Source organism: Peromyscus maniculatus, chromosome 1 (assembly GCF_049852395.1).
Source record: "Peromyscus maniculatus bairdii isolate BWxNUB_F1_BW_parent chromosome 1, HU_Pman_BW_mat_3.1, whole genome shotgun sequence".
In the NCBI taxonomy this organism is placed as follows: Eukaryota; Metazoa; Chordata; class Mammalia; order Rodentia; family Cricetidae; genus Peromyscus; species Peromyscus maniculatus.
This window is the reverse complement of record NC_134852.1, coordinates 21,699,368-21,724,508: the sequence shown is the minus strand read 5'-3', so window position 1 is coordinate 21,724,508 and position 25,141 is coordinate 21,699,368. Positions and strand designations below refer to the sequence as shown.

General features: G+C 37.2%; 1 protein-coding gene across 2 annotated transcripts in view; it reads left to right on the top strand.

The window, feature by feature from the left end:
• Positions 1–25,141, top strand: part of LOC102909135 (sulfotransferase 2A1-like) — a 46,596-nt gene that overhangs the window by 9,139 nt on the left and 12,316 nt on the right. For both annotated transcript variants that reach the window (XM_076571632.1, XM_076571628.1), the window contains exons 3-4: positions 7,409–7,535; positions 16,060–16,154. In XM_076571632.1, the coding sequence (XP_076427747.1) occupies positions 7,409–7,535; positions 16,060–16,154 (222 nt within the window). The remainder of the gene's footprint in view (positions 1–7,408; positions 7,536–16,059; positions 16,155–25,141) is intronic.

Here is a 25,141-nt window from a genome sequence, read left to right as displayed (position 1 = left end):
TCACCAGAGTAGGTCAGTTCAGGCTATCTCTAGACCATTGCCAGTAGACTATTGTGGGGGTATCATTGTGGATTACTGTGGACCTCTCTAGCACTTTGCTTCTTCCTATTATCATGTGGTCTTCATTTATCATGGTCTTCTATTCCTTGTTCTCCCTCTCTGTTCTTGATTCAGCTGGGATCTCCCATTCCCACAGGCTCTCTTTCCCTTAACCCTTGCCCTTCATTACTTCCACTCATGTCCAGGCTGTTCATGTAGATCTCATCCATTTCTCTGTCATTGGGGTCCTCATTTCTAGGTAGTCTCCCTGGAGTTATGAGTATCAGTCTAGTCATCTTTGTTTTACATCTAGTATCCTCCTATGAGTGAGTACATACCATGTTTGTCTTTCTGAGTCTGGGTTACCTCACTCAGGATGATTTTTTTCTAGATTCATTTATTTGGCTGCAAACCTCATGATCTCTGATGAGATTGTTTTTCTCTGCTGAGTAATATTCAATTGTGTATGTGTACCACATTTTAATTATCCATTCTTCAGTTGAAGGGCATCTAAGTTGTTTCCAGATTCTGGCTAATACAAAAAATGCTGATATGAACATAGCTGAGCAAGTGCTCTTGTGGTATGATTGAGCATTCCTTGGGTATATGCCCAAGAGTGGTATAGCTAGATCTCGGGGGAGATTGATTCCCAATTTTCTAAGAAAGGACCATGTTGATTTCCAAAGTGCTTGTACAAGCTTGCATTCTACCAGCAGTGGAGAAGAGTTCCCCTAGTTCCACATCCTCTCCAGCATAGCTGTCTTCAGTGTTTTTGATCTTAGCCATTCTGACAGGTGTAAGGTGGTATCTCAGAGTTGTTTTGATTTGCATTTCCCTGATGATTAGGGATGTTGAGCAATTCCTTAAATGTCTTTAAGCCATTTGAGTTTCCTCTGTTGAGAATTCTCTGTTTAGTTCTATAGCAGATTTCTTATTTGGACTGTTGGGCATTTTGATGTCTAAAGTCTTGAGTTCTTTAAATATTCTGGATATCAGTCCTCTGTCAGAAGTGGGGTTGTAGAAGATCTTTTCCCATTCTGTAGGCTGTCACTTGGCCTTGTTGATCATATACTTTGCTCTACAAAAGCTTCTCAGTTTCAGGAGGTCCCATTGATTGATTGTTTGTCTCAGTGTCTGTGCTACTGGTGTTATATTTAGGAAGTGATCTCCTATGCCAATGCATTCAAGACTACTTCCTACTTTCTCTTCTAGCAGGTTCAGAGTAGCTGGATTTATGTTGAGGACTTTGATCCACTTGGACTTGTGTTTTGTGCATGGTGACAGATATGGATCTATTTGTAGCCTTCTTTAGGTTGATATCCAGTTATGCCAGCACCATTTGTTGAAGATGCTTTCTTTTTTCCATTGTACCCTTTTGGCTTCTTTGTCTAAAATTATATGTTCATAGGTGTGTGGGTTAATGTCAGGGTCTTCAATTCGATTCCATTGGTCCACATGTTGGTTTTTATGCCAGTACCAAGCTGTTTTTGTTACTATACCTCTATAGTAGAGCTTGAGGTCAGGGATCATGATGCCTCCAGAGGTTGCTTTATTGTACAGCATTCTTTTGGCTATCCTCGGTTTTTTGTTTTTCCATATGAAGTTGAGTATTATTCTTTCCAGGTCTGTGAAGAATTGTGTTGGTATTTTGATGGGGATTGCATTGAATGTGTAGATTGCTTTTGGTAAAATTGTCATTTTTACTATGTTAATCCTGCCTATCCATGAACATGGGAGAACTTTCCATTTTCTGACATCTTCTTCAAATTCTTTTATCAGGGACTTAAAGTTCTTGTCATATAGGTCCTTCACTTGCTTGGTTAGTGTTACCCCAAGGTATTTTATATCATTTGTGACTATTGTAAAAGGTGATGTATATCTGATTTCCTTCTCAGCCTCTTTGTCAATTGTATATAGGAGGGCTACAATTTTTTTTAAGTTGATCTTGTATCCTGCTATGTTGCAAAGTTGTTTATAAGCTGAATCAGTTCCTTGGTTGAATCTTTGGGGTCACTCAAGTATACTATCATGTCATCTGCAAATAGGGAAAGCTTGACTTTTTCCTTTCCAAATTGTACTCCCTTAATCTCCTTATATTGTCTTATTGCTCTGGCTAGAACTTCAAGTACTATAATGAATAAGTATGGGGCGAGTGGGCAGCCTTGCCTCGTTCCTGATTTTAGTGGAATTGCTTTGAGTTTCTCTCCATTTAATTTGATGTTGGCTGTTGGCTTGCTGTAAATTGCCTTTATTATGTTTAGGTATGTTCCCTGTATTCCTGACCGCTCCAAGACCTTTATTGTGAAGGGGTGTTGGATTTTGTCAAATGCCTTTTCTGCATCTAGTGAGATGATCATGTGTTTTTTTTTTTTCAGTTTGTTTACATGGTGTATTACATTGACGGACTTTCATATGTTGAACCACCCTTGTATCCCTGGGATGAAGCCTACTTGATCAAGTTGGATAATTGTTCTGATGTGTTCTTGGAGTCTGTTTGCCAGTATTTTATTGAGTATTTTTGCATCAATGTTCATGAGGGAGATCGGTCTGTAGTTCTCTTTCTTTGTTGCATCCTTGTTTGGTTTAGGAATCAGGGTAATTGTAGCCTCATAGAAGGAGTTTGGTAATGTTCCTTCCGTTTCTATTATGTGGAACAATTTAGAGAGTATTGGTATTAACTCTTTTTTGAAGATCTAATAGAATTCTACGCTAAAACCATCTGTTCCTGGGCTTTTTTTGGTTGGGAGACTTTTAATGACTGATTCTATTTCCTTAGGGGTTATTGGACTATTTAAATAGTTTATCTGGTCTTGATTTAACTTAGGTATGTGGTACCTATCCAGAAAATTATCCATTTCTTTTAGATTTTCCAGTTTTGTGGAGTAGAGGTTTTTGAAATATGACCTGATGATTCTCTGGATTTCCTCAATGTCTGTTTTTATGTCTCCTTTTTCATTTCTGATTTTGTTAATTTGGATGCTCTCTCTCTCTCTGTCTTTTGGTTAGTTTGGATAAGGGCTTCTCTATCTTGTTGATTTTCTCAAAGAACCAACTCTTTGTTTTATTAATTTATTTGTATGTTCTCTTTGTTTCTATTTTGTTGATCTCAGCTCTCAATTTGATAATTTCCTGGCATCTATTCTTCCTGGTAGAGTTTGTTTCTTCTTTTCTAGAGCTTTCAGGTATGCTGTTAAGTCACTAGTGTGAGATTTCTCCAACTTCTTTATGTGGGCATTTAGTGCTATGAAGTTCCCTCCTAGCAGTGCTTTCATAGTGTCCCATAAATGTGGGTATGTGGTGTCTTCATTTTTGTTGATCTCTAGGAAGTCTTTAATTTCTTTCTTTATTTCTTCCTTGACCCATTGGTGATTCAGTTGAGCATTATTCAGTTTCCATGAGATTGTAGGTTTTCTGTAGTTTTTGTTGTTGCTGAAATCTAACTTTAAGCCATGGTGGTCTGATAGAATGCAGGAAGTTATTCCAATTGTTTTGTATCTGTTGAGATTTGCTTTGTGGCCAAGTATGTGATCGGTTTTAGAGAAGGTTCCATGGGGGTGCTGAGAAGAAGGTGTATTCCTTTTTGTTAGAATGGAATGTTCTGTAGATATCAAGCAAGTCCATTTGAGTCATAACATCAGTTAAGTCCTTTATTTCTATATTGTTTCGATTTGGAAGATCTGTCCAGTGGTGAAAATAGGGTATTAAAGTCTCCCACTACTAATGTGTGGGGTTTTATATGTGGTTGAAGCTTTAGTAATGTTTCTTTTACATATGTGAGTGAACTTGTGTTTGGGCATAAGTGTTTAGAATTGAAACTTCATCTTGGTGGATCTTTCCTGTGATGAGTATATAATGCCCTTCTTGATTTCTTTTGATAGATTTTAGTTTGAAGTCTATTTTGCTGGATATTAGGATGGCTACATCCATTTGTTTTTTAAGACCATTTGATTGGAAAATATTTTCCCAGCCTTTTATTCTTACATAGTGTCTATCTTTGAATTTGAGATTTGTTTCTTGTATACAGCAGAAAGATGGGTCCTGCTTTCATATCCATTCTGTAAGCCTGTGTCTTTTATAGGTGAATTAATCCATTGATATTAAGGAATATTAATGACCAGTGATTGTTCATTCCTGTTACTTTTTGGTGGTAGTGTGTGTGTACTTCTCCTCTTTGGAGTTTATTGCTGTGTCATTATCTATTGCCTGTGTTTTTGAGGGTGCATCTGACTTCCTTAGGTTGGATTTTTCCTTCTAGTGCTTTCTTTAGGGCTGGGTGTGTGGATAAGTATTGTTTATTCTGACTTTGTCTTGGAATGTCTTGTTCTCTCTGTTTATGATGATTGAAAGTTTTGCTGGGTATATTAGTCTAGGCTGACATCCATGGTCTCTTAGTGTCTGCATTACATCTGTCCAGGTCCTTCTGGCTTTCAAAGTCTCCATTGAGAAATCGGGTGTTATTCTGATGGGTTTACCTTTATAGGTCACTTGGACTTTTTCCTTTGCTGCTCTTAATATTCTTTCTTTATTCTGCACATTTAGTTGTTTAATTATTATGTGGCAAGGGGACTTTTTTTGGGGGGGGTTAGTCTGTTTGGTATTCTATAGGCTTCTTGTATCTTCATAGGCATTTCCTTCTTTAAGTTCCAAAAGTTTTCTTCTATGATCTTGTTGAATATATTTTCTGAGCCTTTGAGTTGGTATTCTTCTCCTTCCTCTATCCCTATTATTTGAAGGTTTAATCTTTTCATGGTGTCCAAAATTTCTTGGACATTTTGGGTCATGACTTTGTTGGCTTTAGTTGATTGATTAATCTATTTCTTCTACCATATCTTCAATGCCAGAGATCCTCTCTCCCATCTCTTGTATTCTGTTGGTTATACTTGCATCTGAAGTTCACGTTCGTTTACTCAGATTTTCTATTTTCAACCTTCCCTCTGTCTGTGTCTTCTTCATTTTTTCTATTTCTCTTTTCAGGTCTTGGATTGTTTCCTTCATCTCGTTCATTGCTTTTTTCATTATTTTCTTTCAGGACTTTATTGTTTTCTTCTGCTTTATTTGTCCTCTCCCCTGTTTTGTATATTGTTCTTCCCATTTTTTTTTTTGTTTGACTTTTCCTTAACTTCATTTGTAATTCCTTTTATATAAGCCTCTACCCTCTTCATTTATGTTATTCATAAGGCTGGTTTCTTCTGCTTCTTCCATTTTGTGATGTTCAGGTCTAGTTGTTGGAGGAGGGCTAGGTACTGGTGATGCTGTATTGCTCCTCCTTTTGTTGTATGTACTTCTGCCTTGACGTCTTTCCATTTCCATGTGGATTTGTTTTTGGTCTTATCAGCGCACTTGGTCCAGACAGAGTTGACAGATTCAGAAAGTCTCTCTCTCTTGTCCAGTTTGGAGCTCCAGGGCAGGATGGTAGCTGGGGGCTGGTCTCTAAGTCTCAGGAAGTGGCTGGGGTATGGGGCGGATGGGCTTGTGGCAGGGCGTGGAGATTGCAGGGTCTGCCAGGGGTCTTGGAGAATGGGAGCCTTCCCAGTGAGGGTGGAGAGGATCCTGCTCGATGGCCAGAACCTGGGGCCAAGTTGGGCAGAATGGCTGGTGCCCAGGGATGGGATCTAGGCTAAGCCCAGGCACTCAATTCTTGTCAAGATGGGAGGTCTGAGGCAGGATCTTCTTCTGCTTCTTCTATGTTGTGATGTTCAGGTCTTGTTGTTGTAGAACCGCTAGGGTGTGGTGATTCCTTATTGCTCTTTATGTTGTTGTATGTATTTTTGCTCGGGGTCTACACATCTCTTCCTCCAATACATGCAAGAGGTGCCTCTGTATGAGTAAGCGGCTCTTAGTTCAATGGCCCAATCTATGCTTCCTTGTCTGTGTCTGAGGGCACCACTCTGGGTCCAATCTTAGCTCTTGTTCTAATTGCAACTGATGGATTCTGTGTCTCAGAGAGCTGCTTTTGGTCCTATCAGGCCTCTTGTCCTATTAGGGCTCTTGGTCCAATGAGAGCTTGCAGATTCTGTGTCTCATGAAGCCACTTAGTTTGCAGGGAGATGGGTAGGTTTGGGGTAGGGAGTGGGTCTTTTAGATTCCAGGGTTCAATGGAGGTTTTGGTGAGACACCCTGCCCTCAGGATTCTCTCTGCTTGCCAGCAGCTGTGGCAGCCAATGGTGGAATTTCCTGGGGACTGATTGTTTCCCAGGGCATAGGTTCTAGTGGTGGGACTCTAGGTGGGAGAAAAGTCACTCACCTCTTGGTCTAATGAGAGCTGGCAAATTCTGTGTGTCAGGAAGCCACTGGGGTCACAGGAGGATGGGATTATTTAGGGTATGTCAAGGGCCTTATAGATTGCAGAGTCAGATGGGGAGTTTTGGTCGTGGTGGCTGAGCCCACCCTTGGAATTCTTCCCTGTTGGCCAGGCAAGTGGGACAGTTAGGTGCGTGTTCATGTGTGTGTCTTATCTGGATTTGACAAATAAATGTTTGTAGAAATTAAGACTTAAGAGATGAATTCTAGAATAATGTCACAAAGAACATCAGCATAATATGTAAATTTCCTTTTATTATTTTTTGTTTCTTCTATTTTTGAGATTACAATGTAAAATAATTACAAATATCATACCCATTCTTCATCCTTCCCACATGGTCACCTTTAAAGCCCTCCTTTCACTTTTTCAAATTTATGTTCTCTTTTTCATTATTTGTTGTTATATATGTATGCATATATGTATCTACATATCCCTGAATACTTTAGTACAACAAACTTAGTCTCTACAATGTTACTTTTATGTATGTTTTCATGACTAAGAAATTGGCATTGCATAACGAGTTGTGATGTGTTTCCCAGGGCCAATTTACATCTCTAACTTTCAGCATTTCTTAGTTCCTATAGGTCTTTATGTTAATCATTGTACAAAGAAACATTAACATTAAACTGCATCATTATTATTTTTGAAAGTTATATTTGGTAGTTACAGTTACAGCAACCAATTAGTCATTTTTCAGATAGATTTAGCACAGTACTCATTATTCTGTGTATATAGGTTATTATTTCACAGTGGATGGATGGTCTTTCACACTTTAAGATATTGATCTTTACAGCTATTGAATCAATCTTGGCTTTTTGTTGTTCGTGTAGTTTTTACAGTATTAGTTACCTCAGTAATTTTGCTGTTACATTTTTGTAAATCAATAAATTTAGAAAAGCAGATTCTGGCTATAGATATTTTGCACTTCTCTTTATATTTTGTCTGAAGAAAAATAATAAATGTTTTTAGAAACCTCATTAGTATTTGATTTTCAGTTCATATAAATTGTGCCATTTAAAGGTTGGGACTGATTATATTGACCTTCATGTACATGTTTTTCCATTTAAGGTGATCTATGTCATCAGAAATCCCAGAGATGTTCTTGTGTCTGGTTATTTTTACTATGGTAAGAAAAACTTTATGAAGAATCCAGTGTCACTGGGGACTTATATTGAATGGTTCCTCAAAGGAAATGGTAAGTGTCCTCTTAAATATAGAAGTTGAGGTAGGCTCACCTACATTTTTTTAAGACAGGGTAAGATACACTATAAGCTGGCCTTGAACTCCCCATATAGCCACGGATGTCCTTGAAGGTCTGGTCCTCCTCCATCCACCTCTTGAGTTCTAGGGCAATAATCACCTACAACTATGTTCTGTTTATTTAATGTTGGCACTCAAACACACAATGTCATGTTATCTAAATTGGTTACAGTGCTATCCTTTAGTATACTCATTAGTTTTCACTTGGCTCCATCCTATTCCTCCACATTAAACCAATCTCTCAATCTGAGGCTCATTGCCATTTCAGACCCAATTGTCAGACAAGGAACAGACAGACCTTGCTCCATGATATACTATCCTGGCATCATTTATAGTATCTAGTCTTTCCAGTACTAATGTAGATGTTATAGTTTCTGGTAGTTTGAATAAGAAATTTTCCACATAAACTCATGTATTTTAACAATTATTTCCCAGTTGATGGCACTTTTTCAGAAGACTTATGAGGCACAGCCTTGCTGGCACAATATATCATTGAGTGTGAGCATTGAGAGGTTAAATTCTTTTTTTTTTTTTTTTGGTTTTTTGAGACAGGGTTTCTCTGTGTAGCTTTGTGCCTTTCCTGGAACTCACTCTGTAGCCCAGGCTGGCCTCGAACTCACAGAGATGCGCCTGGCTCTCCCTCCTGAGTGCTGGGATTAAGGGTGTGTGCCACCACCACCCAGCGAGAGGTTAAATTCTTAAGCCACCTCAGTTTCCTGCCTCTGCTTGCTGATTGTGGTTTAGGAGATGAAGCCCTAGCTTCCAGTTTATATAGTGCTGATGACTACTTGTTGCCATTGCCTACCTTCTCCCATCATTTATTCTAATCCCTCTAAATATATAAGAAAAAATAGGCTCTCTTTTCCTTTCTTTTTTTCTTTTTTTTTTTAGTATTTTATTTTATTTTTTTAATTTTATTTTACAATACTATTCAGTTCTACATAATAGCCACAGATTCCCTTGTTCTCTCCCTTCCTGCTCCTTCTCCTTTACTTCAGCCCACCCCCCATTCCCACCTCCTCCAGATCAAGGTCTCCCCCGAGAACTGGGATCGACCTGATAGACTCAGTCCAGGCAGGTCCAGTCCCCTCCTCCCAGATTGAGCCAAGCGTCCCTGCATAAGTCCCAGGTTTCAAACAGCTAACTCATGCAATGAGCCCAGGACTTGGTACCACTGCCTAGATGCCTCCCAAACAGATCAAGCCAATCAACTGTCTCACCTATAAAAAAAAATCAGTAGCCCTCCGATATACAATGGACAAAGAAGCTGAGAAGGCAATCAGAGATACATCACCATTTACAATAGCCAAAAATGACATAAAATACCTTGGGGTAACACTAACCAAGCAAGTGAAGGACCTATATGACAAGAACTTTAAGTCCCTGATGAAAGAAATTGAAGAAGATGTCAGAAAATAGAAAGATCTCCCATGCTCATGGATAGGCAGGACCAACATAGTAAAAATGGCAATTTTACCAAAAGCAATCTACACATTCAATGCAATCCCCATCAAAATACCAACACAATTCTTCACAGACCTGGAAAGAATAATACTCAACTTCATATGGAAAAACAAAAAACCCAGGATAGCCAAAAGAATCCTGTACAATAAAACAACTTCTGGAGGCATCACGATCCCTGACTTCAAGCCCTATTATAGAGCTACAGTAATAAAAACAGCTTGGTATTGGCATAAAAAATGACATGTGGACCAATGGAATCAAATTGAAGACCCTGACATTAACCCACACACCTATGAACATATAATTTTAGACAAAGAAGCCAAAAGGGTACAATGGAAAAAAGAAAGCATCTTCAACAAATGGTGCTGGCATAACTGGATATCAACCTATAGAAGGCTGCAAATAGATCCATATCTGTCACCGTGCACAAAACACAAGTCCAAGTGGATCAAGGACCTCAACATAAATCCAGCTACTCTGAACCTGCTAGAAGAGAAAGTAGGAAGTAGTCTTGAATGCATTGGCATAGGAGATCACTTCCTAAATATAACACCAGTAGCACAGACACTGAGACAAACAATCAATCAGTGGGACATCTTGAAACTGAGAAGCTTTTGTAGAGCAAAGGATACAGTCAACAAGGAAAAGCAACAGCCTACAGAATGGGAAAAGATCTTCACCAATCCCACATCTGACAGAGGACTGATATCCAGAATATATAAGGAACTCAAGAAATTAGACATCAAAAGGACCAACAGTCCAATTGAGAAATGGGGTATAGAAATAAACAGAGAATTCTCAACAGAGGAAACTCAAATGGCTGAAAGACATTTAAAGAATTGCTCAACATCCCTAATCATCAGGGAAATGCAAATCAAAACAACTCTGAGATACCACCTTACACCTGTCAGAATGGCTAAGATCAAAAACACTGAAGACAGCTTATGCTAGAGAGGATGTGGAACTAGGGGAACTCTCCTCCACTGTTGGTTGGAATGTAAACTTGTACAACCACTGTGGAAATCAGTATGGAGGTTTCTCAGAAAATTAGGAATCGAACTACTTCAAGACCCAGCCATCCCACTCTTGGGCATATACGCAAGGAATGCTGATTCATACCATAAAGATACATACTCAGCTATGTTCATAGCAGCATTATTTGTAATAGCCAGAACCTGGAAACAACCTAGATGTCTGTCAATGGAAGAATTGATGAAAAACTGTGGTACATATACACAATGGAGTACTACTCAGCAGAGAAAAAAAATGAAAGCATGAAATTTGCAGGCAAATGGATGGAACTAGAAAAAAAATCATCCTGAGTGAGGTAACCCAAACCCAGAAAGACAGTCATGGTATGTACTCACTCATAAGTGGATTCTAGATATAAAATAAAGAACAATCAGACCACAACCCATAGAACCATGGAGGCTATATATATAGCATGGAGGTCCCTAGGATGACTGTGGCTTATAATAAATTTTGATTTTACTCAATTATTGAAAAAAATAGCCAAAGGAATGGAAACACATGAACTATGAACCAAAGGCTGAGGGGTCCCCAGCTGGATCAGGCCCTCTGAATAGGTGAGACAGTTGATTGGCTTGATCAGTTTGGGAGGCAACTAGGCAGTGGGACTGAGTCCTGTGCTCTTTGCATGAGTTGGCTGTTTGAAACCTGGGGCTTATGCAGGGACACTTGGCTCAATCTGGTAGGAAGGGACTGGATCTGCCTGGACTGAGTCTACCAGGTTGATCGCAGTCCTTGGGGGAGGATTTGCCCTGGAGGAGGTGGGAATGGGTGGTGGGCTGGGGTTAAGGGGAGGGGATGGGAGGGGGGAGAATAGGGGAACCCATGGCTGATATGTAGAACTGAATGGTATTGTAAAATAAAATAAATAAAATTTTTAAAAAAAGAAAAAAATAGTGTTTTGATCACAGAACAGAAAAATAGCAAATAAGGTTTTCTTCCTACCACACATCTCATTTGTGGGTCTTCTTAGACTTTTTTTTCTACATTGGCTTCCCATAGTCTGACCATGCACCATTTTGTTAAGATTTATAGTTCCCAATATAGTTCCCAATATAGTTCCCAATCCTGTGTTTTTATTTGTCTCAAAAATAATTTCATAGACAACTATTTTTATACTTTGTCCTTATTTTAACTTTTATTGGAATATTTTAATTATATATAGTAAAGTTTTTCATAAATGACATTTCCACACTTGTGTGCAGGTGTTTTCTTAAGAGTAATGGCCCAATAAACTATCTTGTCATGTTTCCATACTTGCTTATCTTTTTCCTCTTCTCAACTAGCTGTCCTTTCTACTTTCATGTCCCTTTCCTTCATGTGTGTGTTTGTGACACACTGAATTCCATTGTGTTTATGAGAGGTACTAATGAAGGAGTCATTTACAGGAACATGGGTACCTTAGCTTAGCTACTTTACTGGAAAACTACCTCTTCTTTCACCAACACCCATTAACTACCTATAGATTCTGAAGTGAGGGTGTCTCATGAGTCTTGCCCTTTAACTAATCTTAACTGCTTATAAATCCCAAGGAAAAGGGGTGGTGGTTTGGGAATCACATTCTCTCTCCTTAATAGAATATTGAAAAGCACTGTCTTGCCTAGGTCTTGAGCAATAGTCACAGATAACATGGGTTAAAAAGTGCTATATCCATGTCATGTCTAGAAGACAGTATTCCACATCATTCTATCCCATCTTTAAGATTTTACATCATTTCAATGCCCTCTTCTTCCATGTTTCTTTAGCCTATATGGGAGTACAGATATCTCATTTAGAGTGAGCACAGAAAAGGCACTTATTCTCAGCCATTTGTCCATTTTTGAATCTCCAAAATTACCACTTCCAACTGCAGAAAAAATCTCTTTTTACAAATCTGATATTAAATCTATATAAGTATAAGTGTAGCTATTTAGGAGATAATTTGATGTTCACATCACATTCATTTAGCAGAACAACAGTGATCTTCGACACTAAGACCTATTCCCTTTCCAGCATGGACAGTCATTATTGTTGATCATATGAGATGTGAAATCTCAATCAGAAAATGATCGGTTACTCTGATACCACAATTGCCATTATCACACCAGTGGGCATACATTACTCAGGTAAGCCTGAGTGAAGTATAGTTCACAGTGTCCATAGCTGAGTAATACTATTGATGACAATCTGCTACTAGCAGCTTACATAACACCTTCTGGTAATATGAGGTCTACTCAGCAGAAAGACATATTTCAGCTCATTCCCTGCTTGCTTTCTTTATAATCTGTGGCAAGAATATGAGGATGTCTTTAGAAATAGGATCTTACCAACTAGTTTTTGTGGGCAACTCATAACAATGACAATTTTCTATGTTATTTGGATCTTTATGCCCTTTCTAGGCAAAAAAAACTCCTAGGCCTAGTACTAGCAGTGGAATTTTCATTTAATAACCTATGACTTCTGGGAGCAGTAGTTTACTTATGCAAGGTGTCTTAATTTAAACTATTTTATGTTTTTTTTTAAATGAGCTTATAAAGTAATGAGTTTTCTTAATGCATTTTCATATATTCTTGGTTTTGGTTAATTCTATCCACTCATCTTTCCAAACCATCTTTGTGAAAGCACACTCCACCTCATATTCACTCCCTTTATATTGATACCATATAAATTCTTATTGAAAAATTCTTATTGATAAATTGATACCATAAAAAAATTTTATTATTCCCCTTTTGCTGGCTCCTTTCTATGTTCCTCTCCTTTATATACTCTTCAAGCTAAACACACTAAGAATCTGTCTAGGATCCACATAAAAGAGAAAATATGCAATGTTTGTCTATTTGTGCCAGTGTTACCTCATTAAGTATATTTTCCAGTTCCATCTATTTTACTGAGAATTTAATAATTTCATCTTTAGAGCTGAATGAAATTCTCATTGTTTGTACATATCAAAATCTCATTATCTATTTTTAATTGAGGGGCTTCTAAGCTGAACCTGTTTCAAGCTCTTCACTGGTATATAGAAAAGATATTTATGTTTGTATGATAATTTTTTTACGCTGTCACTTCGATAAAAGTCTTTATCAAATCTAAGTGTTTTCTGGTAAACTCTTTAAGTTTTCTTATTAATAGAATTGTATCATTGAAAACAAAGGTACTTTGACTTCTTTCTTATTTGTATCCCCTTTATTACTTCCATTTGTATTTTTATTCTAGCTTAGATTTTGGTGCTATAATGAAATAGAGTGGAGAAATTGAACATCTTTGACTTCTTGGTTTTTTTTACTGGAAATGCATTGAATTTTATTCTACCTATGGAACATAAACTTAAGTTTTTTTTTACATATGGCCAGTATTATGTTGAAATTTGTTCCTTCTATTCCAAACTTTTTCTATGTCTACAAAGATTACAATGTCTTTCCTGTTCTGGAGTTCATTTATGCTATTTAATTGTTATTTATTGATATTTGTGTATCAAATCAGACTTTCACTGAGTCTCTGTAATAAAGTCAACTTGATCATGGAGAATGGTTGTTATTGGATAGCATGTGTCTGTACTTGTGCATGTGCATCTATATATATTGTGTGGGTACATGTATACCAAAGTGTACAGCTAGAAAATAGAGAAAAACTTACAAGAATGTGTTATTTCTTTCCACCATATGGATTTAAGTCATCAAGTTTGGCAACAAACACCTTTACCTATTCAGCAATTTTACTATCCTTTGAACAGACCTGAATTTGTTTTTAAAGTATTTAGTGGAGAAGTTTTGCATCTACCTTAATCATGGTTCATGGTTGCTACATTTTTTGTTGACTACTTGTTTGTTTTTGTATCAAAGTGTTACTTCAAAAAATGCACTGGTAATGAGTCTTCTTTTCCTTCTTTTATGTAACAGTTCAAGAATCTTTGGTGTTTTTTGAAGTTCTAGAAAAAATCATCTGGCCTGAACAATTTTTTTTGATTGGAGGTTTCTTTAAGTACGTTTACAAACACATTCCCTGCTATAAGCCTGAGTATATTTTTTAAAACATAATTTCTATTGATCATTTGGGAATTTCCTATCATGCACACCACTCCCACTCATTTCATTGTCATTTCATATCTAACCTCCACTCTTGTATTCTGCCCCCCCTCAAGAGAAAATAAATAATGAAAATAAAAGTTAAGAACAAAAACAAAAACATATGTCTTGCCAAGACCTGGGTCAATAGCCTGCTTCTCTATCAATCAGTAAACTTTTCTAATACTAGTCACAGCTGTCTTATCACCAGTTCCACCATACTTGTACCACTTAACTCCTCTGTATTTCCCATCTGTCCATCACATATTTGTTCATTGTAATTGCACTGGGGTCTCTGGTGTATCTTGCAGAAAACACTTTTTCCCAAACAGCTTTACTTTCAAATGTTCATTGCAATAAATTGTTGGTCTGGTTCAGGACATCTTGCTTCTGCTATACCATCAATACTGGACCCTCATCCAGAAACCTCTTGGACTTCTTACTGTTGCTCAGAGTCATGGAAATCCTGTGTCTATGGTTCCACAAGACCAGTCTTTATCATCTTCTTTAGCAGCTCATTGATGGGGCAGATATTGGAGTGAACCAACTCAAGGCCCCATATTAGATTTCTAGATATGAAAAATAATGTCATCTCTTTTTAAATCCTCACAATGCATATCCACTCATCAACATTTTTTTATATCAGGAAGCTGTGGTCATATATGGGCATTAATTAATCACTATCTTTGAAGTAATTATCAGGATTTAAGGAAATATCATCATCATTTGATCCTTTGATTACCAATAAAATCCATTCTAACAAAAATGATGCATCAGATAATAACCAGGCTATTTTGTTGTTGTTTCTTGACCTCATTGAGTTCCTCACTCAACTATCTGCCTTTCTAAATTTTACATGGTTTCCCTGGGTTTTTCAGCTCATAGCTATTGACAAAGACATCTTAACATAAATTTAAGTCATATTTAAAGCTTTATTTTAGCTATGATGCACACTGAAATCCAATCTCAACATTACAATTAAAAGGAACTGAGATATCTTAAATTCTGGGATGCAATTGTATTTCTTTTTTTAAGATTTATTTATTTATTTATTATGTATACAGCATGTATGACCAGTAGAGGGCACCAGACCTTATTACAGGTGGTTGTGAGCCACCATGTGGTTGCTGGGAATTGAACTCAGGACCTCTAGAAGAGCAGTCAGTACTCTTAACCTCTAAGCCATTTCTCCAGCCCGCAATTGTATTTCTTAATCATTAACCTAAGCAACACTCTATATGGCTCCTCAACAGAAACTAGCTGTGTGACATTTCCTTGTTCTAATTTCTATCTTCTGCTGTCCATGCTTTATCATAGGTGGGTCAACAGGACATCTTCCTTTTACATTTATTAATATTTGACTAACTCAACTCTGTCACAATCACTTACTCTACTCATTAAAGACCCTGAGTCATCAAAATCATATTTAAACTAACACTATTATAATATAATATCATTGTTTTAGTTAAACAGTATAGCTTAGGAGGCAATTACCTTCATAACAATCAACAGGTAAAAATGCCCAGTAGAACAGGATATTTCCATGAGATAGCCACACTACATTAAGGGCAGTGGAGATTTCCCCACACCCATTCATACCATGCAAGATACCAGAGGAAAATATCAATGGTAAACATGTAACAGCACAGCAGCAATGGCAAGAGACATTCTGGGGCCAAAGCCACCAAGGCCTTGCCTATCTATGACTCACCCATCAGAGCTTTGCTTTCTGGAAAACTAACCACTTGAACTTCAATTCCCAGTTACATATCCTATGACATGGCCACAGGCAAAATATCACATTGAATTCTGTAAATACTGGATCTTCTTAGTAAAGCTGTCTATAATTTTCAGAGATGTGAAGAATATCAGGCAGACCTCACTTTCATTATTTGTAATTAGCACTTCCCTACTCCATTCACACAGTGATATATGGATCATGGTTTGAGCACACCCGTGCCTGGCTGTCCATGAGAAAAAGAGACAACTTCTTGCTACTGAGCTATGAAGACATGAAAAAGGTAACTGTCATTCCTACAAGAACAACATTTCCTATCACAAACTCACCCCATGGAGGACCACACATTCCTCAGTTTCCCCTTTTCAGTGTTAAGCTCATGAAGTGTCATTAAAAGTGAGATTATGCCCTTTGTCCTTTATTGACCTGCATCTGTTGTTTTTTCTCCAGCACTCTTGTCCATCATTCACATCTTCTCTACCCTACTCCAATCTGAGGTAGGGTGGGATATCTCACACCTGCACTTCAGGTTTTTTAATTCTGTCTATGAAACACATTCATTCTAGCTTATAAGCCTGTGGTCAGTGGGGAATGGGTAAAGCAGTGTCATTCTACTGTTGTGCCCAAATGTATGTCATCCCTTCTTGATGGCAAGAAGAGGGACAAAGGCAGGAAATCCACCTGTGAAACCTGGGAGATCACAAGTGCTGGAGTCACATGAACAGCACTGAGTCATACCCAAATCTGATGAGGCAAGTACAGGGTTGAGCCAGTCAGGATGGATTGTGCCCTGTACTCTGTAGTACAGAGGGTTGTGCATGGTGGCTATAATATGATGGAGATTTAGAAAGTCTTAGTAGAGAATATCTAAAATGTTTAAACATTAAAGAATAACAAATGTCTAAAAAGAATGATAGGTCATTCCCTTATCTGATCTCTGAAAGTTTTGTTTCATTGAAATGCCCTAATGAAGGTTATAAATATGTTTATGAAATATGTATGTGTCTCAAATATCTCTTCTTTTAAAAATTAATATCTTTCCAGGGTGTCACATGACTCTAAACATAAAACTTTGATATAGAGATATTTTCAGGGATTCTAAGTCATTCTTGGCTGTATGGTGGGTTTGAGGCCAACCTTAGCTACAAGAGACATTGTTTTAAAAGGCCATTATGGGCTACTTTTTTTTTTAATTGAGGCGTAATTCATAAAAGAGTATATTGTTTTGATGAGACTTTTTACAACTGTGGCTGGATGTCTTTCTTTAGTCTTCCAAGAAGGGCCATTTTACTTTTTCAGAGTTACTTTTTAAAGTCATGAGGTCAACAACTTGGACTACTATGCATGTAAGTGCTAATGCAAATTAAAGCCCAAGTTGACCTCCAGCAGCAGTTCATTCTATGTTGACAGTGAGAGAACACTTTGCCTGTTAGGATACTGTTACTCGTGAACTGAAATGCTGAAGAAACCCCTCCCCCTTTTTTTGTTTTTTGCAAAAATCAAGGTATATTCTAGGGTTTCCTGGTTGACCACAACAGATAAACTGAGATGATAGTCTTATTTCAGAAATGATCTGAATGTAGATTTACAGTCTACGTGTACAGCTGGCTAAGTGAGATCGCTTTCACAGTTCTGCATGTATCCCATCAGCTCCCCATTAGTCACTGAACTCTTAAAACTGGTATTGTAACATTATCACAATGTTTTGCGCCAATTTTATAAACTTTACAGTGCAATATGTGTTCCTTTTCTGAGGCAAACCAAAGGTATATTTCTCAAGGTTCTGCTGCTATCAGCAGCATTGATGGAGGATTTTTTTTTCATTTGCAATAGATAGAAATAAACCAGAAAAAAAGAAGAAAAAAAAAAGTGGTGGAGGAAAAGGTGAACACAGCAAGAATACTCAAAAGGGCTGAGAGTTGCAAACGCCAAGAATGGCTTTGCATAGTAAATGGAATAGAACAGCTCTGAACTATAGCTTACTTTTCCTGGTTTGGTCTGATAGAATGATTGAATGCTTTTGTACAAAAATCAGAGCCTTAAAAACAAGGATTTGGTGAGATTGTAAAATGGTGCGCCACTTTGGCAAAACAGTTTGGTGGTTGGTCAAAATGCAAAACATTGTTACTCTGTTACTCAACAATTCTACCCTTAGGAATATATCTTCAAACTACTGAAAATGTGCACCTATGAAACATGTACATGAAGGTTTACAGCAGTGTGTTGCTAATAGTAAAAAAGTTAAAACAACTCAAATAGCTATCAAATACTGGAGAAAAATAAAATGTGGCTTATTCATACAATAGAATATTATAAGACATAAAAATGAATGAGAAACTGACAGATTAAATGACTTTGGTGAACCTTCATAATTTCATTTGTAGATCTTTCCATTTCTAATTTATAAATATATTTGGGGTTATAAATTATAAATGTACTGCCTCCTGTCAACACTGTATACTTCTATTTGATGATTTCTGTGTCAAATATTATATGGAAATGTTTCCAAGTATTTTCTGTATTAACTGTGCATGAATAGAACAAAATAAATTGCCTGTGATGGGAAAAAAAATCAACTCAGAAAAAAAAAATAAAAAAAAAGAGAAAAAAAAAAGGCCATTATGAAAAATAATTTAACATTCATTAGTATATTTTATTTTCTTTCAGTTAAAAAAATCCCTCTAATGATGGACACATAAAAATGACACCAAGTATATAAGTACAAAAATATTCTAATTTGATCAGCAACTCAAAAATTTAAGTAGTTTGGAAGTTATAGGGGAAAATAACCATCATTTACATGTCACAGATAAAGCCATCAATCCTACATTTTACTGGGCAAAAACTTTGCACTTAGCACATAGTCTGTCAGAGAAAACACTTGCACATCTTTAGAACTGTTCAAAAAATTTAGTTAAAGCCACTGTTTATCTTATAGAAATAGACTCTCGTCATGACAAAGTTTACTGATAGTTGTAATTTCTTTGTTTTTGTTTTGATTTTTCTTATTATATTTTTATTATTTAAAACAATTTTTAAATTTAAATAAATTTGATCATATTGTTCCACTTCTACAATTCTTTCCAAATCTTCTCCCCATCCTTACCCACTCAACTTTAAATATTTTCTCAAAAAACAAACAGAAAATCAATTAACCCCCCACATTGAAAACAGTATTTAAAAAAAAGAAAAACAACAAACTGTAAATGAATGAAAACACCCATGCCCCCCCACACACACACACCAAAAAAAAAAAAAACTGTGGAGTCTATTATATGTTAGTCAACTACTGCTGAACAGGAAGACTGTCCTGATGTGGTTTACATATGAAAACAGCACAAGAGAAGGCAAAAGAATCAGAGACACATATGTTCTCACATTCAGGAATCTCATAAAATCACTAAAGTGGAAGTCCTAATATAAAAACAGAAAACTGGTGCAGATGTGCAGCACTATGCATTCTGCTCCAGTATGTGGGTTCACATGTGCTTTTCTCATGCTGATGTTGATAATGTGGAAAGCCTTGTTTTCTTGGTGTCCTCCCTCCTCTCTGGCTTTTATACTCTTCCTTCTCCTACTCCTTCTCCTTCTTCCTCCTCCTCCTTCACTTCCCCCTCCTCTTCCCCTTCCCCTTCTCCTCCTCTTCCTCCTCCTTCACCTCCTCCTCCTTCTCCTCCTTCTCTTCCTCCTTCTCCTCTTCCTCCTCCTTCTTTTTCTCCTTCTTCTTCTGAAACATTCTCTAAGCTCTAAAGGGAGAGATTTTGTGGAGAAATACAATTTAAGGATGATTGTTCAAAAGTATCTCACTTTGTGTATTGAGTCTGAGGCTCTTTATATTTGTTCCCAACTTCTTCAGCAGAAAGCATCTCTGGTGATGGCTGAACAAAGTACTAGTCTGAGCATAGCAGAGTGTCATTAGGAGTCATTTTTCTTACTATTTTTTAATCCAGAATTACTTGATTTTACCCAAAGTCCCCAAGCTATCTAGTCTCTGGTCATGAAATCAGTGCCATGTATGGGTCCCATCTCATTTAGTGGGCCTTAAATAAAATAAATTACTGGTTGTTTCCTCCAATGAGCTTTGTGCCATTATTGCCCTAGCATTTCTCTCAGGAAAGACAACACTGTAGATCAAAGAATTTGTGGCTGGCTTCATGTTTCTATTTCTTTTTTGATAGTCTGTAGAGAAACTTCCTTTAACAAAGGTGCTAGAAAATAGGGGTTTGAAAGCTCTATGTAGTCACCAGCCCAAACTATCCACGTTGAATGAGTGATGAAGCTGTTGTGTTCAGGAATGTGGCCTTGCCATAGGTTTGTGGACAGTAACCGATACTCTTAGCAACAGCCTGTGTTGTTTATGGATTCCCATGGGATCTCTTTGTGCAACAACTCAATTAGATGTAAACCAGTCCCAGTACTGAAAGCTTCCTTTGATGACAAGAGATGGTTATTTTGGACACTAACTCCCACATTATTTGGTAATATTTTTATATGGCCATCATATGTGTATATACTTTAAGAAGTTGCTATTGTACTAAATTTCCATACATTCCCTAAATATCCCTTAATTTTAGCTGTCTCTTCTCATATTTCCTCCTTCAAGTTCCACTCCTTTCCCCCTCCCCACTTGATCATCCCATTCAAGTCCTTGCCTATCCATCCATAATTTGTCCTCTGATGATGATGATGATAATGATAATGATTATTATTATTATTATTATATCCTGAGGAGACTTTGATTCCTGATCCAGTCTATTTGTTGTTCTGTATGTTTCTTTTACATTGATAGGCATATTCTTCTTAAGGTTAAGAAATTTTTTATGATTTTTTTAAATTTCTTTTATTTTACATCCCAACCAAATTTTCCCTCCAACCCCCCCTTCCTCATTCTTCCACCACTTCCCCCACCTGATCTTCTTGCCCTCCACTCTTTCTATTTAGATACATGTGGGCCTCCAAATGATATCAGCCAACAGTGATCTACCAAGTTGAAGTGTGACTAGGCTCTTCCACATCTATTAAACCTGGAAGAATCAATCTGGTAGGAGGAATGAGTCCCAAAAGCATGCACCAGAGTCACAGACACCCCCTGCTCTCATTATTAGGAGTCTTGCATGAACACTAAGTTACACAACTGAATTCAGGCAGAGCACCTAGGTCAGTCTCATGTAAGCTCTGTTGTTGGTTCAGTCTCACTGATGCCCTATGATTAGTTGATTCTGGGTTTTTTTTCTTGGTGCCATTGCCATCACTGGGTCCTTCAATGCCTTCTTGCCCTGTTCTGAAGGATAATGTGAGCTCCACCTAATGTTTGGCTGTGAGTCTCTGCATCTTTTTCCATCAGTTGTTTGGTGGTGAAGCCTTTGGGATGAGAGTTGTACTAGCCATCAATCTATGAGAATAGCAGAATAACATTAGGAATCATTTCATTGACTTTTTGCCATTCATATTTGGTTCTATTCGAAGTCTATGGGGTATCCCACCTCTAGGTCCTGGCACTCAGAGTGGAGAACCTCTCAGGATATGGGTCTGCAGCTGTGCCAATTTTCAGTTGGTCACTTCCACCATTTTTGCCCTCTCTTTACCCATGCACATTTTGTAGGCAGGACAGATTGTAGGCTGAAGGGTTTGTTATTGGGTTGGTGTCCCAGTCTCTCCACTGGAAGTCTTCCATGGAAACATGAGATGGCCAATTCAGGCATCATATCCCCTATTGCTAAGAGTCTTAGCTAGGTTCACTATCATAGATTCCTGGAAGGTTTTTTTCTCTCTAGGTTTCTACCTCATCCCAGAGATGCCCATAGATTCCAGTGTCTCTTCTAGTACTTTCTCAACACATCCTTCTCCCATCTGATCCCTCCTATCACAATCTCCATCCACTTCAATGCCTCCCCATCCACTGGAAATGTCCATTATACTTCTCCTCTACAATGGGATTCATGCATACAACCTTGGGCCCTCCTTGTTACTTAGCTTCTTTGGGCTTGTGGTTTGAACATGGTTCTCTTTCACATTATAGATAATATTCTCTTATGATTGAGTACATACTATGTATTTCTGGGTCTGTTTTACCTCACTCAAGATTATCTTACCTTCTTCTGTCCATTTGTCTTCAATTTTCATGGTATTTTTTAAAAGCTGAGTAATACTCCATTGTATATATTTATCACAGTTTTATTCCTTTTTCAATTGAAGGACAATTATGTTATTTAGAGTTTCTTGCTATTACAAATAAAGCCTCCATGAACATAGTAAAATAAGTGTCCTTGTGGTATGGTGGAATGTCCTTTCGACATATACCTAGAAGTGATATAATGGATCTTGACATAGGTAGATTTCCAATTTTCAGAGGAACTAGCATATTGATTTCTAAAGTGGCTTTATAAGTTTGACTTCCCCCTAACAGTGGAGGAGAGTTCCCGTTGATCCACATCAGGAGCTTTCACTTGTGTTTGTGAACTTATATTCTGACAGGTATAAGAGGAAATCTCGGTGTTGTTTTGATTTACATTTCCCTAATGGCTAAGGATTTGAACATTTCTTTACATGTTTCTTAGTCATTAAATATTCCTCTCTTTAGAATTACGTTTAGATCTATATCTCATTTTTAATTGGATTATTTATTTTATTGATATCTAGTCTCTTGGGTTCTTTATATATTTTAGAGATCATGTCTAATATGGTTAAAATGTTTTCCCATTATGTGAGCTGCCTTTTTGTCCTATTGACAATATCCTTTGCCTTACACTAGGTTTTCAGTTTCAAAATGTCCCATTTGGGCCAGGCGGTGGTGGCACATGCCTTTAATCCCAGCACTTGGGAGGCAGAGCCAGGCAGATCTCTGTAAGTTCGAGGCCAACCTGGACTACCAAGTGAGTTCCAGGAAAGGCACAAAGCTACACAGAGAAACCCTGTCTCAAATAACCAAAAAAAAAAAATGTTCCATTTGTTAATTGTCAATCTTTGAGCATGCTGAATTGGTGATCTACCAAGGAAGTTGTCTCTTGTTGCAATGTGTTCAAGACTATTTCCCACTTTTGTTTTATCAGGCTTAGTGTATCTATATTTATATTGAGGTCTTTGATCCACTTGGACTTGAGTTTTGTAGCTAATAATACATAAAGATTTATTTGCATTCTTCTAAATTCAAACAGTTTTAGCAGTACCATTTGTCAAAAACAGAGTTTTTTATTGAAATTTTTTGCTTCTTTGTCAAAATTAATATGTCCATGGGTGTGTGGATTTACTTCTGGGTATTGATTTTATTCCATTGAATAATCTGTTTTTAATGCCACATTGAATAATTGATAATGTGTTCGTAATGCCAATGCCATGTGATTTTTATTTCTATTGTTGTGTGGTACAGCTTGAGATCAGGGGTCGTGATTCCTAAGGAAATTCTTTTATTGTGCATGATTGTTTTAGCTATCCTGAATTTTTATTTTTCCATATAAAGTTGAGTATTGTTATTTAAAAGTTTATAAATAATTGTGATGAAATTTTGATGGGGATTGCTTTGAATCTGTAGAAAGCATTTGGTAAGATGGCCAGATTTACTATGTTAATCCTGATGGTCCATGGATAGGAGACATTTCCATCATCTGATATTTTTTCCATTTCTTCCATCAAATTTTTGAAGTTCCTGTCATACATATCTTTCACTTCTTTGGTTAGAGTTAACCAAGAAGCTTTATCTTATTCGTGGCTGTTGTGAAGGGCGTTGTTTTCCTAATTTTTTTCTCACCCCATTTATCATTTGTATATAGGAGAGCTACTTTTTTATAGTTAATTTTATACCTAGCCCTTTTGCTCAAGATATTTATCAGTTTTGGAGTTCTTTGCTAGAATTTTTTGGGTAGATTGTGTACGGTATCATATCATCTGCAAATAGTGATTCTTTAACTTCTTTCTTCAGTCAGGTGCTTAGTGCTATGAGCTTTCCTTTTAACAGAGCTTTAATTGTGTCCCATTAGTTTTGTTAGGCTGTGCATTTATTTTCATTGAACTCCAGGTACCCTTTAATATCTTTATGTCTTCTTTGACCCATTGGTAATTCAGTTGGGAGTCATTCAGTTTTCATGAGTTTGTAATCCTTTAGTTGTTTCTGTGGTTGAAGTCTGTTTCTATTTTGTGGAATAATTTGAGGAGTATTGATACAAGCTCTTCTTTGAACTTCTAATAGAATTCTGTGTTAAAATCAGCTGGTGTTAGACTATGTTTGGTTGGGAGATTTTAGTGAGTACTACTATTTCATTGGTGATTTCAGGTCTATATAAACTGTTCACCTGAACTTGATTTAACTTTGGCAAGTGGAACCAATCAAGAAAGTTGTCCATTTTTCTATAGTTTCCAGTTTTGTGGAGTACACATTTTTGAAGTGTGACACAAAGATTCTTTGGATTTCCTATGTGTCTTTGTTATGTCTCCAATTTCATTGATTGCTGTGGGATGGTCTGTATGTCAAATGCTCTGACTGGTCAATAAATAAAACACTGATTGACCAGTGGTCAGGCAGAAAGTATAGACAGGACAAACAGAGAGGAGAACTGAGAGAACGGGGAGGTGGCATGAGTCACTGCCAGCCACCTCCATGACAAGCAGCATGTGAAGATGCCGGTAAGCCACGAGCCACGTGGCAAGGTATAGATTTGTGCAAATGGATTAATTTAAGCTATCAGAACAGTTAGCAAGAAGCCTGCCATGCCCATACAGTTTGTAAGCAATATAAGTCTTTCTGTGTTTACTTGAATGGGTCTGAATGGCTGTGGGACTGGTGGGTGACAGAGATTTGTCCTGACTGTGGACAAGGCAGGGAAACTCTAGCTATAAAATTTTGTTCATTTGTATATTCCCTCACTCTTTTAGTAAGTTTGGATAAGAGTTGGTCTATCTTGTTTTTCCTCAAAAAACCTATGTGTTTCATTCTTTCTTTGTACTATTCCCTTTGTTTCTATTTTATTGTTTAGTCCTCCTCTTGATTATTTCTTGCAGTGTACTCTTCTATTTGTGTCTGCTTCTTTTTGTTCTAGAACTTTCAGGTATGAGATTTAGTCTCTAGCATTAGAATTCTCTAATTTCTTCAATCAGGTGCTTACTGTTATGAGCATTCCTCTTAACACAGCTTTAATTGTGACCATTAGTTTTGGTAGGTTGTGCATTATTTTCATTGAATTCTAGGAAGTCTTTAATATCTTTATTTCTTCCTTGACCCATTGGTAATAAGGTTGGGATTTTTTCAGTTTTCACAAGTTTGGAGGCTTTTTATTGTTT